The sequence below is a fragment of the Falco naumanni genome, chromosome 6, assembly GCF_017639655.2.
Source record: "Falco naumanni isolate bFalNau1 chromosome 6, bFalNau1.pat, whole genome shotgun sequence".
Classification (NCBI taxonomy): domain Eukaryota; kingdom Metazoa; phylum Chordata; class Aves; order Falconiformes; family Falconidae; genus Falco; species Falco naumanni.
In genome coordinates this window covers 47,238,392-47,253,498 of record NC_054059.1, presented here as the reverse complement: position 1 = coordinate 47,253,498, position 15,107 = coordinate 47,238,392, and the positions used below count along the sequence as shown (strand labels likewise).

General features: G+C 39.9%; 1 protein-coding gene across 2 annotated transcripts in view; it reads left to right on the top strand.

The window, feature by feature from the left end:
* The window catches only part of IPCEF1 (interaction protein for cytohesin exchange factors 1), a 64,466-nt gene that overhangs the window by 26,358 nt on the left and 23,001 nt on the right, over positions 1 to 15,107 (top strand). For both annotated transcript variants that reach the window (XM_040597392.1, XM_040597393.1), the window contains 4 exons: positions 4,723 to 4,796; positions 6,511 to 6,582; positions 9,543 to 9,604; positions 13,591 to 13,679. In XM_040597392.1, the coding sequence (XP_040453326.1) occupies positions 4,723 to 4,796; positions 6,511 to 6,582; positions 9,543 to 9,604; positions 13,591 to 13,679 (297 nt within the window). The remainder of the gene's footprint in view (positions 1 to 4,722; positions 4,797 to 6,510; positions 6,583 to 9,542; positions 9,605 to 13,590; positions 13,680 to 15,107) is intronic.

The window sequence follows — 15,107 nt, the reverse complement described above, 5'->3', positions numbered from 1 at the left end:
ATGATCTTCATGTGTAATCCCAGGCTCCTGGCTCCTTGTGACCATGTTGGATCGTGTTGACTGGAAAGGGACATAAATGCCTCTGTCTTGTGGCCTTTAGGATAGCTCAGCTGGTTTTCCAAGTAGAGTTGAAATACAGTTTTGCAGGATGTGTTAACGATGGTTGTCATGGGGATTCAGCTGAAAAGAAATATAAATATAAAATCAAAGGGTTGCAGGCTGTGATCTACTGTCACTATTTATCTTTGGGGTTTTTTTTGCCTGTCTGCTGGATTTAAATTGGTCCTCACTCTAACAGCTTTGCCAGGAGATGTATAATTGCAGTCTTTTAAAACAGAAATCTTTTACCTTTAAGTTATAGCAGCTGCTTACGTGGATGATGAAAAGTCATTGATGTCAACTGATTGTGCTGAATGGTTTGGGGACCTCTGGTTCAATATCTTACACAAATTATTCACAACTCTATAGGTTGTCTCACTGGTGTACTTGGCGGAGACAAAAATGACTTAAAAGGCTGAGGATTGACCTGCTCCTCCAACACAGGGTCTTCTGGGGGCAGCACTGAAACACTTTGAAGCCGTGAGGAGTACCCTGAATCGCAGATTGGAGCTGTTCCACAATAACTAGTTACTTCCCCTTTACAGCACTGTTTTTAAAACTCTTTCTGCACCATTACATTCACTTTAAATATTGAAAAAAGCCTAGTAAATGATTTACTAAATCTCCTAAAGCCACAACATTTAGGCAATGTATTGAGGCAAGCTAAAAAGGACATCAGTCTCTTTCATTGGATGAATGCATTATGTTTCATAAATATATTTAATTTTTTTTTTTTGAGTGAAAAGCTTTTTCTGTGAAAAAGTAGTTACTTTCTTTTTGCCCCAAGCATTTGCAGAGACAGTTGTTGTTATTGAAATTATTTTCCTACAACTGGGCATAGCAAAATGCACAGATTTATATGTTAGGCTAGCCTGCATAAAACCCACAAGACATAAAAGCCTATTATTTTAAACATCCTGACTAGATAGGAAACAGGTCAAGGTTCTTTTAATCTGAGTTTTTTAGGGCTATTTTGCAGCATTGCAATAAAATCTGAAGGAATTTTGAGTGGAATGTGTGAGTTAATAGCGTGCTTAAAGCTACATTAAAGGTAACATTTTTGAGAAAATAAAATATTTAGGACTTCCATACACTTTTAATGTTTGAAAATGCCATTTTTTTTCCAAGAATGACCAACAAGATGACTTCCACATGTTCTACCCCTAGTGTTTATTTGGAATTTTATTTGGTGATTGTAATAACTCTCATAAGGTTTTATTGTTATGATTTGTTTTCCTTTTTTTTTCTGATAATTATGGAACTACATACCCATCAGACTCCTGTTTTCTGTTATATAGATAGCACATTTAAGATGTTACCAATAGTGCACTAAAAAAAATAAATTCATACTGTTATCCTCTTTCACTCATACATAAAATGAAACATTAAAATTTCCTTATAAATGCACAAATGTGAAATCACAGACAGAATTAATATAAAATCTGAATGCATCGAGAAAGAATCCATATGAGAGAACATAATCTTTTACCAACTGGAACATGCCAAATACTGCATAAGAAGTCTGGGGATTTCTCTGTTGTAAAACTGGTAAATGTAAATTACTGAAATCAAAGCCTACAGATCTATTTTCATTGGCAATTTACAGAGTATTCCTCTAACTTAGATACTCATTGGATATGTCAGTGGTTCAAGACCAAGTTCTACCTCCATATGGGTGAGAGCACCTCAGGTGAATGTCCCCACACTGGCTTAAAGGGTCCTGATAATTCACTAGTCTCAGTACAGAACCTGAATGTTCAAATATTTGTATACATTGACTGTTGAGACAGTGACCTATCTAATGCCATTGCATGGGCTTATTCTCCTCATGAGTGCTTGTGCAGCACCCTGCACAATTTATAGGATGCATTCTAGACCAATGGCTCCTGCACCAACAGATAAAACTGGCTGAGCTGTGATTGTATTCATAGCATGTAAGGCCAACCCGCCCCAGACCTTGGTCACACACTCACCCACCTGATAGCTTACCTAGCTCAGGCCATGGAGTTATTGGTGTGTGGCTGAGAAGGGGGACCTGGGTATATTCCTTCATGTAGGGTCTTCTGGATCTTTTTTTTTTTTTTTTTTTTTTTTAACTGGGTTTATTTATTCATACTGCAGAGAAACAGCTGACACTATATATTTCTCATCCATCAGTGTGTGTAATAATGGCTTTGATACCTCATGAACTGCTTTTTTGAGGGTGGTCTCTGGTGTTGGCTGGTCTTGGGAACCAAACAGGAATTTCAGTGTCCTTGCTGCACCTGGTCTAGTAAATGACCACTCTTTTTGGTACAGAAATGCAGGATAGTGTATTCTCTAACTTTAATGCAATGCAGCCAATGAGTAGAACTCCTCCTTTACTCATCCCTACTCATCTCAGTGTACCTGGTGTACTATGGATCTGGGATGGAAATGCTAGCTTAAGGTCTAATTGATTGAAATACACTTATTATTTTAAAAAAAAAAGACTTAAAAAATCCTGTAACTTTTTTTATTTAGTTAATTATTAATTTATCTCAGTGAGTTTAGTCTCACTACATTCTAACCTATGGAATGGAAACAAAAGCTCCCCAAGCCAGGTTCTAAACAAGTTTGACAGATACAAATATAATCAGAGAAAGTTAAAAACCCACAATAGCTAATAAGCACTTTTTGGTACAAATGAAGCCATGTTGCAAAATCAAAGTTTTTTTCAGCTCAGATGCTGATAAACATTTTTTCTTCTGTAATGAAGAAAATAAGAAAAAACCTCCCTTCTACTGCTGCTTTTTCCACCCCTCCACCCCCTGTCCTGGAGCAGGGAAAACTATCCATTTACTGGTGAAGATGAAAAATGTAAACTTCTCATATGAATATTTAACACATTAAAACTGCAGGAATGATGGTTATGCTGTGATTTATTATATACCAGACAACAGATATGCACAGGTGCGCAGAAGCCACCCACTGAAATATCAGTTTTGTATCCATATCACAGTTCCCAGAGATTCATACTTCCAAGCATTAAATCTCGATGAACATCTTTTTATAGTCTTTTCATATTCATGCATTGTGTGACTTGAGATGCTGTCAGTCATCTTCATTTATGCTCTGTCTTTGTAATTTTTCTGTACATTTTACCTGCTTTACGTTAGTGTATGATTTCTGAATTTCAATATGCTCAGGGATAAGAGCTGGGAGCAGCAAAAAAGTGGTTCAGGAGATAACACTGTGTTTCGGAAAGTACATTTTTTTCCGAACATTATGTGCTACAGACTTTTGTCTACATTATTGCTCCTCTTAGGAGGAGTGCCTAGTCTTATTGTGGCTAATCAGGTGAATGTAGATGTAGTACAGGGAGAGGTTTCAGCTGCAGGCAGCAAGAACAGGGATTTGAGGCTGACTGGTAACTCCAGTTTTGCTGGAGCTGTTTTCCGATGCAGAGTCCAGCTGACCTAGAAGAGAGATGTGAATGCTCAGCAAATCCTCTCTTATCCAGAAAGAGATGACTGCATATAATCAATGTACTGTAAATGTCTGCATGGCTTTTGTTAAATTCTGTACCATACCTGTGAATTTCTGGGGGGAGTGGCAGCTGGGTGGCCAAATCCATCTGAGGCTGGTTTGTGGTGTTTGACAGCGCTCAGTGGTGTGGGACCATCCCCTTGCACCATTTCACCTCCTGGCATGGAAGCTTCTGCAGTACTCGTGTACAGGCCCATATAAGTTATATATATATATGTATATGAAATGGTCCATGTTACAATTACCCAGGAAGACCCCCCTCCATCTCTACCTAGGATCATTTTGGGTCACTTTTTCACTTTTGAATTCCTGTCACTATAGACATGTCTTTTTCAAATATACGTAATCATTATATGTGGTACTGTTATGTATCTGTGTAACATGGATGCATGTTGTACAATGGAACAAATGCTCCCTTGAGATTGTATGTAACATCCAGACCTGACCAGAGGATATAGCTCAAACTTGTGCTCTTTTATATAATCTATCTCTTTTGAGAAGCTTCTGTTTTTAGAGCTGAGGATCAGCAGTTTCATTTTCTGTGGTCTATGCACAAAGTGTGGCTTTTCTTTGTTGAAAGAAGCTATGTGATCACTGATGGCTGAGAAGGAATTGGGTTCCTCCACCTTCCCACTGTTTTCAGGTCCTGGTTTGATCCAAACCTAAGTTTTGCACTTGAAAATTTCAGACTCTGGACTAGACTTATGACTTACTCATGATCCCTGTGCAAGGATGCTCTGATACAAATGCTCCAGGGAGGGGAAGAAAGGGCATCTACCTCAGCACTCTTGTACAAGTTGAGGATCCTTCCTTCTTCAGGCACATTGATATTTGGAATTGTACAATAAATGCTATGCTCATACTCTGCCACTTGCACAGACAGGGCAGCGGCTTTCTAGCATCCAGGACTTGTGCAAGTAGTATACGTATAGGAATATTTCTTGTTCCCAAATACTGCCTGAAACAGGATGTTAATCTGTCCCCATGGTGATAAGCATATATTTTCACAGTATAAAAAACTGTCAAAAACAAGCACTTGCATGTTAAATATCATTGAGCATTGAGCCTGGTAGCTTACCAATTCGTTGATGCGGTGATTTTTTTTTTTTTTTTCAGTCTGAAAAAGCAGAAGGATTTATCAGACTTCCAGACTTCAGTGTGGACCAAGCAATTGAATGCAAAAAAAAGCAGTAAGTTTATCTCTTATCCCTACTTTTGCATGATTTTTACAATGCTGCAAGGAATTAAACATCAGTAGTGTCTGACAATGAAGCTGTGAGAAGCTCTTCTGTATTTTATAAATAATGAGATATTGAGCTACTGAAAGAAACCCATATTGTAAAAAGATTTTTGAAAATTCTCTGCCAGTTGTGCTCTGCTAAAACCACAAATAAAAAAGTAGATCAGTATGCCAAATTATTCCCCCCCCCCCCCGCCCCCCCTTTGTTCACTGATTATGAGTAAGTTGTAGTCTATCTCAGATACCTTCTCTTGGGTGAGGGCGTCAACGGGGGTGTAACACTGCTTCCCTCCAGGTCAGGACTATTCTTTAGGCTGCTGTGGTGCAGCAGAACTTGGGCTGTATTGAAGTCTCTGGTTTGTGCAGGGAATAAAAACTTCGTTTAGCAGGTACACATTTCAACATATTCTCTCCAGACTCCATATGCAGCACTGACTTCCAGCTGCTTCTGAATACACTTCAAAGGTTTGGAGGGGTGTTGCTGCTGTTCAAAGTTGTAAGCTTGACATGGTTTTTATTCTGTCCCTCAAGAGAAAGCCTTTGTTCTTCTGTTAAGGTCTCATGCTGCGATTAGCTGTAGGTGTTCTTGAGATTAACTGGGGGTTTGACTCCTCCAAAGAAAGGAGACAGCTATTTTGAATATGGGGAGCCCCATCTTGTTTTCTCAGAAGAAAGGTTGAGTCACATAGTACAGGACCATGAGAAAATGTTGCCCTTCACTTTTGCAGCTGTTGGCTGTTGATGACTGGGAGGGAAACACATACTCATCACTTACATGGGATAGGTTAAGTTAGGACAACTGTGAAGAGTAACCAGTGCTGCTGTGTCAGCTGGGGCCCAGCCAAACAGCATGTGCTTCCATGGGACAGGGTCAGTCACCTACCAAGGAACAAAAAAGGGAAGCCATGCAGTCTCAGGATCGGACACTATGTTTTAGGGGAAAAAAACCCCAAACTACTTTGAAAAGTCTTACGGTGAATACTCAACTAAAGCATAGACTGGGGCTGAAACCAACAGGTGAACTGTTGGAGATAGTCAAGGGACTACCTTCATTTTGCTTGTTTCAAACCTGCCACCTAGTTGCCTCTTTGATGCCTCCTAAAACTTGTGTTGGAAAAGGCAGTAAAGAGTCAGTCACTATTCACCCGCTGTGTGCAGCTTGTCATTTGGTTGTATAACATGTCCCTTCCCTCAGCCATCAGTGTTCCATGCTGTGGGGTCTTAGCCTAATTAACCACTCATGGAAGCTGTTTCATACCTTGGGTCACCCCTGGTGCTTTCTCTGAATATTTTTTAGCTTTACTTTGCTTTTCAGAGCTGGGAGAAGCAAAACTGCACAGTGTTTGAGATATGGGCACACAACAGAATTATGTAATGGAATAACGGAAGTCTTTGTTTTATTCTTTATACCTTCCTTTTTAGTTCCTCTAGTTTATACCCTCTGAATAATGTATGGCTTAGGAAATGAGCTAAAAATAGACAAGAGTTCTAAGGAAAGAGCTATATGGATGGATAAACTGATCCAGATTAATATATTGGAGTGAATAAATATTTTAAATAATCCATTCAGCTATTATTTTTTCTTTCTTATGGGAACTAGTTTTCTTCATAACTCTTCTATTTTTAGTTTTCTTCATATCTCTTCTATTTTTCTTTTCTTAAAGTGCTATTAAGATCAGCCACCCACAGATCAAGACATTTTATTTTGCGGCAGAAAATGTTCTGGAAATGAACACGTAAGTAGGAGCGACTGGCCATGTTTCATCCTGTCTCACGCCTGAGAACACCTTTCCAAAACTCATTCTTTCACTGTCAAGTGGTTGTTGACAAAGTCATTTGGGGAATTACTGGGTCTGTTTTGTTTTCTGGTGACTGTATGGAAGGAAACTACTGCTATTTGTTCACTTATGACAGTTGGAATCAGAATTGTGTTCTTAGCCTGATTTTGATATTAATCTTCTACATTTGCTAGTATAAATCCCTTTCTATTAGAGAGGTGCAAAGATCTGATAACAAGTTCATCACCTCGGGAGAAGTGAGGGAAGAAAGGGAGGGAAAAGCTTAATATTGTTTTGTCCAAGAAGTGATCTAGGGCTAGAATATAACAGTGTCTGCTTTCAGAGTAGCATATCAGTTAATAAGGAGGGTTAAAGGGATAGAAAGGGCTGTTATTTAATGTAAGTAAGCAGTTACTTCAATGCCAAACTATGTTGCAGTTAACCAGTCCTCATGACAGATCATAAATCTTTCCCACAAATATCTGTAACAATTAATTCATGCAGTTTTTAAATGCAAAAAGTAAAATGGATATGAAAAAAGTAAAATGGATATATTAGAAACCACTGAGCTTTCAGAAATAGATATTATTTGCTATTGATCCAGTCTGGGCCTATTTATATACATCTCGTATTTTCTTTGTCTTTTTTACTCCAGATTCCAGTCTGTTCACAATGCTATTGCATTAAATGGACAAATACTGGACTCAGAGCAACACAATTTAAATGGGAAGAGCGTGCCTATGATAGTCAGGTCAGGATTTTAATCATGGCTCTGCTGGCGATATTTGTGAGTTTCTTCACAGAGCATTGACTGTTCTTTCCCTCTATAAATAGGGAACCTCATAAATACTTAGAACAACAGAAAATGACAGAGGTTGAGAGAACCTGTGTGATCTTCTGAAAGGGCTATAAATACAGGAATGCACAATACTACAGTAGTGTACATACTTGCATATTTATTCATAAATCTGTACTCTATAGATGCTTACAAGTAAATAGAGATGGAAAAAATGTATTGTCCTTTACAACTTGGAGCAGCACAGAGCATGCTGATGGGGAGATAACCATCCGTTTCTGTATCACTGCATTTCCTACCAGAGCTCCTGAATGGAGTGAGAAGTTCTTGAGGCAGGTGGGCTGAGGATGACTGAGAATGAGGGACTGCTGGACAGGAGTGTTTCTGTAGAAAGCGTAACCCTGGTTGAGAGAGAAGAGGGGGAAAGATGAAGGGAGAAGCAAAAGGAAAATTAGAGCTAATGGAAGACGCTAGTGAGTGCTAATAGCCAGTTTGGAGCCCAGCTGGAAATTCTCAGTGTCTTAATGACACTTTTGAAATGTTTAGTCTCATGTGAGTGAGTGATTGAAGTTTCTGCAGGTGTCCCAGCTCTTATGTCCCCAGAACGATTTTCTTCAAACTCCACTTCTCAAGTAAATTTCATTTTGGCTTAAAGCTAGGTAGCCTGGTGTTAGAGCAGCTTGCACTATACTGCTCTAATACTAATTCCTCACTGTTGTAACTGATGATGTTTTCCTTGGCAAAGTATAAAATGCATGCATTTAATACATAAAGTACACGCATACTCACGCATATGTCAAAACAGACTAAAAGACATCTGTTCTCTTGGCTCCATTCCTGCAAATACATATGCATGTTAGTGGTTCCAACTGAACTCACCGGGGAATTCATGCATGTCGAGTTACTGGTGTGCATAAATGCTCTCTGGATCATGACCTTTTGTAACTCTTCATGCATATATATCTACTAAATCAATAGTGGGTTTATTAATACAGTCATTTGCTTCATTAATTTGGCATGTATTTGCTATTGTCATGCACACATGAGAAGTAAACGTGTGCTGGCTAGCTGAGTGCATTTACCTGGCCAGTTGTATGCAGTTGCTTGTGATCTGTCTTTGTGGTTAATGAAGTCCTGGATTTTTTAGCAAACCTTTTCATTTGTTAGGATTTTTAAAATTTAGAATATCATTCTGTTATGATTAATTGTCAGAAGAAAGTCAAGAATCCACTCTTACAGAAATGATACTTTGTTTTCTTGAATTATGTGGCTCTATTGTTCATACTGCAGTCTAAAAATCCAGCTACTTCGACACTGATCCTACTAGCAAATTTCCCATTGCTTCAGTAGAATCAAGATCAGACACAATGTTTTTTCAGAGTTATGAACCTTAGTTCCTGCTCTTCATACCTTCCCTATTTAGGCATTGAGTTTTAATCCGAAAGGCTTCAGGTTTTTCAGTTGTTTCTTAAAACCTGGACAGATCTGAATGAACTACAGGCAAACACAATATACAAAAATTATATCTAGGGATTGTTTCTAGCACTAGAAAAATGCAGCCACCTAGGAACATCAATGAAAAAAACCTCTGGTAATAGCTTAAAGCAACAAAGGAAGTGAAACTTAGTAAAAACAGAAGTACATAGAGAGTTGAAGAAAGCAGTATATAATGGTCAGAAAGTCTGGTTTTAAATGGCTTATGTTCTTAGATTGTGCTGTGATAGCTTTGGCCAGGGCAGCTGACACCATCTCCTGTGGCTCCTATGCCTTTTGCTTCGTCTCAGGTGACAGATGACAGACACCTCAAGAGCAGGGCCAAGCCACTGACATTATGATACAGCACAGGTACTTTTCCTTTAGCTTCCACGAATGCAGCTCCTTGGTCATCAGAAGTGCTCTTTTCAAGGTCAGGGAAAGATGTCACAGGCAACTAGTCCTGCTCGCCACAGGGAGAATTCAGATAACTGTTGCCTTTCTAGAAAGAAGATCTGATCTAAGAAATAGAAAGAAATATTTTACATCTTTAGGTTAATAAAAATAGATACAGATGCATCTGAAAGGGGCAAAACTGAACAGCAATGCAAGTACCCCTAACTCTATATTCCCTCTGTTTCAAATACAGGTGGCTAAGTAAGCTGGGAATGGCTGTAGACCCTCAGGCACCCAATGGGAAGAATGAGGAAGGTATGCTCCTAATGGTGGTTTCAGTGTGTAACTACATCATGTTCTTCACAGTTCTTGCTTGGCCAAATGTTTGTCAGCTCTTTCTTTGAAATTGTCAACTTGGGTCCATCTACCGACTGAGCTCAGAGAAACACACTGACATAGCACAGAGTAATCACAGAAAAAAGAATCAACGGTGAGAAACAGTGCTGCTGAGACACTCAGTGGTCTTGTGAAAGGTGTGTAACTACTTTCTAGCAGTTTGCCAGCTTGCTAAGCCTACCAAATACTAAGAGAAAGAGCTGTACTACTCTGAGTTTTGAGCTGGTAAGGTATATTACAAGAGTTGTGCTGTGGCCCAGGAGCCCTCTAGCTTGGGAACATCTTGTGCAAAGGTTTCAATAACAGCAATGTTCGGGGGTGGTAGTAGTGGTGTACTGATGACTACAAGTTCATTCAGAGCCAAGTCTAAGTGTTCATTGTGGAATGAGTAATTTTAAAAGTTCCCTATCAATTTATTTATTGTCTTAATTTGCACCCTGACCTAACAGAACATTTTTTGGGGAGGGTACCTGCACTCAGATCACAAATCTGGGCAGAGACAAAGCAAGTCACCTGTCAGAGTGCTTGGGAAAGCTGCTGGTGAGGACACATCCTGGGAGCTTGTTTAGAATGAGAAGTGTGCTGTGTGTAGTGTTATGTTAACACACCAGGGATGGACTCTGATCTAAGGAACATGTAACATCTTCTGGGCTTTTGACCCTGTGTTTTTAGGGTATTGGTACCCAGTGTCTTTTTTGGAACTTCTCAGGTTGTGAATGAGCTGTCATGAAGAAGAAACAGGTATTTGTAGTAGTATGAACATTTAGGTGGTGCAGCCCATTTTGTCTAAGCATTGAAATGTTCCTGTCTGCATCCCTTTTGCAGTTTCTCAGAATAAGGTTATGCTTTAAGTCCAGGCTTTGGACATGTAATTGCACTATTGATCAGTTTGATCTGGCTCTGTTTATATTCTGGCTCCATTTATACTCTGCCTTTGATAATAAAAGCAGCTTTAGGGCTCGTAATCATACACACCACCAATTTCTGAAGACTCAGCAGGTCTCATCAATTTCTTTGTTTTCAGTTAATGGTTCCTCTTTATTTCTTGTTAGGAAACTTGTTAATTCCCATGCTCCCAAGTTACTCAGAAATGCATGTGTCCTCTTTGAACCCAATACTGTATAAAAACAGTCAGAGATAATCAGGATAAAGGTCTATATTGAGTATTAGACTATGTAGCAAGAGCTGCATGGTAATTGTACTCAGGGAGGAAGTGTTGAAATATGTTGTCCATGTTTTCACAAAGCAGGAGTCGGATGGAAGATGAAGATCATGAAAGTTCTATACATGAAAACAATTTTTCTTTAAAGCCTCAAAAAACGTAGCGTTGGTTGTGTTGGCTGAATTGAGAATTCAATTCAAAATGAGTCAGCCCACTAATCTTAATAAAAAAAAAAATGACAGAAAGATACAAAATAATCTACTCAACCTCTGCATTAGGTTATCTAAGTACCCTGCAGCGAACATAACATAGTTAAGATTTATTCAGCTTTTAAAGCTGGTGGCCCACTTCCACTTCAGAAAAAGGCATTCCAGTTCTGGTTTCAAGCACATCCTCATCTTTGCAAGTGTGTTTTGTCACAGGTGCTCCAGCAACAGCCTTGAGCATGCGTTTGAGCATGGGTTTAGCACCCCACTGACATGCTTGAGGGGACGTGCCCTTGCAGGGGCATTGCTATGTTTCAGAAAAACGCTGTCTTACCCACAGTCACTTCTGTTCCTACTAACCTGGTTCTCCCCTCTGTATCACACATCATAACTCTTCAGGAGGGTCTTGGCACTTGTTATGGCAGTTCTTGTGTATTCATGTACTTTCAATGCATTTTAACACCCCCCCCTCCAACCCCATTTGCCTGTTCAGAGTATCAGAAACAGCTGTTGATTCTTTTTCAGTTCTTCCATGTGCCTAAAAGAGGAGCTGTAGAAACAATAAGCTCTTTGCTAAGAGTTATTCAAGAAGGCATTAATAAAGCCTTAGAATTTGATATAGGCCTTACTGCAGCCAGTTTTAGTTCTTTATGCGAAGATGTGCCAGCACATATTTCCAGTAAACAGAGTAGCAACTATGCTGTTAAAAACCCCTATAGTTCTGCAGGCAGTATGGGGAGAAAAAGTGATGAATCTCTTTAAATTTGACTTTGTTAACATAGAAACTTATCTCTGACGTATAAAACTTTTCTCTCAAAAATTTGTTCCCCTCACACTATACTTATTAAAACACCCAAATGACAAGCACAAAAAAGAAGATATGTGGGTATTTAGTTAAAAGATGGGATAATCACAGGTGATTTCCCAGAAACCGTGCCAACACACTGCTTTCTAGTGGTGTGAACCCAGAAGTCCAGCTCTTACAAAGTAATCCCAGAACATAAACAACCCTCACCTACTTGGGGAGAGACCTGGTGGGATGTTTCCACTGGAGAGTCCCAGTTGCCCTGGGACAGCACAAGTTGCTGCATGCAGCAGCAGTGGAGGGAGAGGCAGTGCAGAGTGCTAGCTCGCATGGGGAATGCAGAAGCAGGGCAGCCTCTGCTCTCCTGACCCTTGGTACTCACTCAGGTTGTCCTCATTAAGCTCCAGCTGTGTCTTTGCAACCTTTCATGTCCCCAGCTCTGTCGGATGGGGATGAGCACTGTCACCCCTCACATGTGGTGCAGGGCAGGATGCAAGCACTTGCTGCTGTAAGGGTTGGAAGTGAAAAAGGACTGTCATTAAACCCCAGCTGGCAACCAAGTACCACGCAGCTGCTCACTCACTTCATGGGGTGGGGAGGAGAATCAGGAAAATAAGTAAATTTCTGGGTTGAGATAAGAATAATCTAATAATTGGCATAAAATGAAATATAGCAACAATAGTAGTAGTAGTAATAAAAATAATAATAGTAGTGGAATAATATTAATAGTAGTGATGAAAAGGAGAGGGAGGGATAGAGGAATAAAATTCAAAAGGAAAAAACAAAACCAAATGATGCACAATACAATTGCTCACCACTTGCCGACCAACATGTGCTGGGAGATTTAGCAGAGGTAAGTGATCTTGCTCGGTGGTTGCAGCCAGACCCTGGGAATAGGAACCAGCAACTTACTGCCTCCTCTTTCTTGTGTCTCATTCTATCAATGATTAGCACTTCATTTAATCCACTTTTTAAAAGCATCTAAGATTATGCTTTCACCTGCTACACAGGTAGTTGAAAGAAATAACAATGTGATTACCTGCCTGCCACTTGTCAAGGGATATTGAGAGTCCATCAGCTTACTTTTTATTAAATAGTAATTAAAAAAAAAAAGAGAAAAAAAAAAATGAGTGGTGCATATAGTGCTAAAGTACTGTGTTTACTTCTAGTACTAGCTCTGCACATGTACTGCCATACCACATGGCGTGCCTATGTGAGTTACTGTGTGGTGACAGAAGACTCTCATAAGGCTGCTCTGTGGTTTCCAAAGCACCATGTAAGCAATCTGTTTCCTCCAAAACTGCAGCCAAAACACCAGTGCCTGTTGCTAGCTCCAGGAAAACTTACTAGTTACAGAGATTAAGGGACAGCATCTGCTACTTGCAACTTGTCTCCCTAACTTAGACTACAAATGATGCAGCCTTTAAAAGAAAGGGAGGGAGGAAAAAACCCACCCAAACTTATTTGTGAAGCTATTTAGAGGAGGGACACCTAGTGTTTCCAGCCATAGCAGATTTTTTTACTTAAAAAAAAAGAAAAAAAATACTGCCATGAAGTAGTATCACATTACCACAGGTGGGTTAATTTTCACAGTAGGAGACATTGATGTTACAGCATGGTCCTCAGCCCAGGACATCCTATTTGGTGATCTTTGGTTACCACAATGCTGTGAGGAATAAGTAAGCGTTGGTCTAATACTTCTTTTTTGCTCATTTTTCCATGTCTGCCTCAGAATGCTATAGTGAAAGTGAACATGATGATCCAGAAATAACAGACACACCACCTCCTCCCTACACAGTCCAGCCACCACCTCCTTCTTCGGTAAGTAGGTTGTAATTATCTTGTTTCTTCTTGCTAGCTGGTTGGAACAAAACTTTCTTGAGGTGGTGGACCTTTGAGGACTAACCTAAAAAGTGGCTGGAAATGTTGACCCTGTGTGCCTGTGACATGAGGATGCACTGACTGCCCCTGCCCCATGGCAGAACATGCAGTTATTGCAACCTGTGCTGCCGGGAGCCTCATGCTGTAAAAAAGCAGCTATTTCAGATGGAGGCATATTTGTCTTGCTGGAGAACGGAAGATGTCCCTACCTCATATGCATGCTGTGTCTTTTCTTTACAAGGTTTTTAACACATTGCCATAACCTAGATTTTCATACTATTCTTTTTTTAAAAAAAACACTGTCCCAAATCTTCTTTCTTTTTGTGACCCTGGTAGCATCATCCAACGGATTTGTATTTATGTTTATTTGAGCTGTTCTTAAGGCTACTGAATTTGAAGCTACTTTTGTGGCACTGAAGTGAAGGGAAAGAGGCCTCTTCTTACAGTGATAAAATTGGTTCTTTTCCTCTACTTCTGAAAAATAGATTATAAAAAAACTAAAACAGGCACCCTCCCAAAATCTATGCTATTTTTCTCTCTCGCTGAAGCAGATTTGCCCGGAATCTTCCTTCCTGCCTTGCTTCATCTCATAAATTAGAATAAGCACTATGTACCCTTATGCATCTAATCAAATTGACTTGCCTAATTATTAGCCACTTATCACCCTATTAATCTTATTTCTATACTGTTGCCCTTCCCAGTGATCTCATCTCCCTTTACATGTGCTTTAAGATATGAGGTTTACTTAATTCTGTGTTTAGAAATGAGTAATCTGGTTTGGGATGGTAATGCAGCTGAAATAGGGGATCCTGAGTTTAAGCCTTTCCCTTCCCCAGCTGAAAGTTAACATTGAGGGCTATGCAGCAATATATTTAGTACTAAATCACCTCATTGCATCTCATGGAAGGGAAGTGTCTGCTGCCTCACTGGTGTGGTACAGGTTCCCATATGGCACACTGAAATGATACCCAGTAGCTGCAGCTGGCACAGAGGCAGTGAAGCAGGAGCAAATTTGAAATACACAGATGAGCTGGAGAAGCTTGCGCGGTCACAGGCAACAATAAAAGGAGATGTCAAGAGCAGGGCTGCCTATTTGGCAATCCTTAGTTAGCTTCTGCAAAACTGGGAGTGTATATCACACTGTCACCCACTTGCCCCCTTCTGCTTCAGTCAGATAAGCCAGTCTTCACTTCCCCTCCTCAAACAGCTGTGTAATGTTAATCACTGTAAAACAACCCACCCGGCACTCAGGGGGTGCATGGTGTCCGCTGCTGTGTAAAGCGTGATTCTTCATTGCCTGTATTAACTGGAAGTTAAATGTGGCTGAGTGGCTATAAATACCGCAGAAAATAGGAACCTTGGCAATAT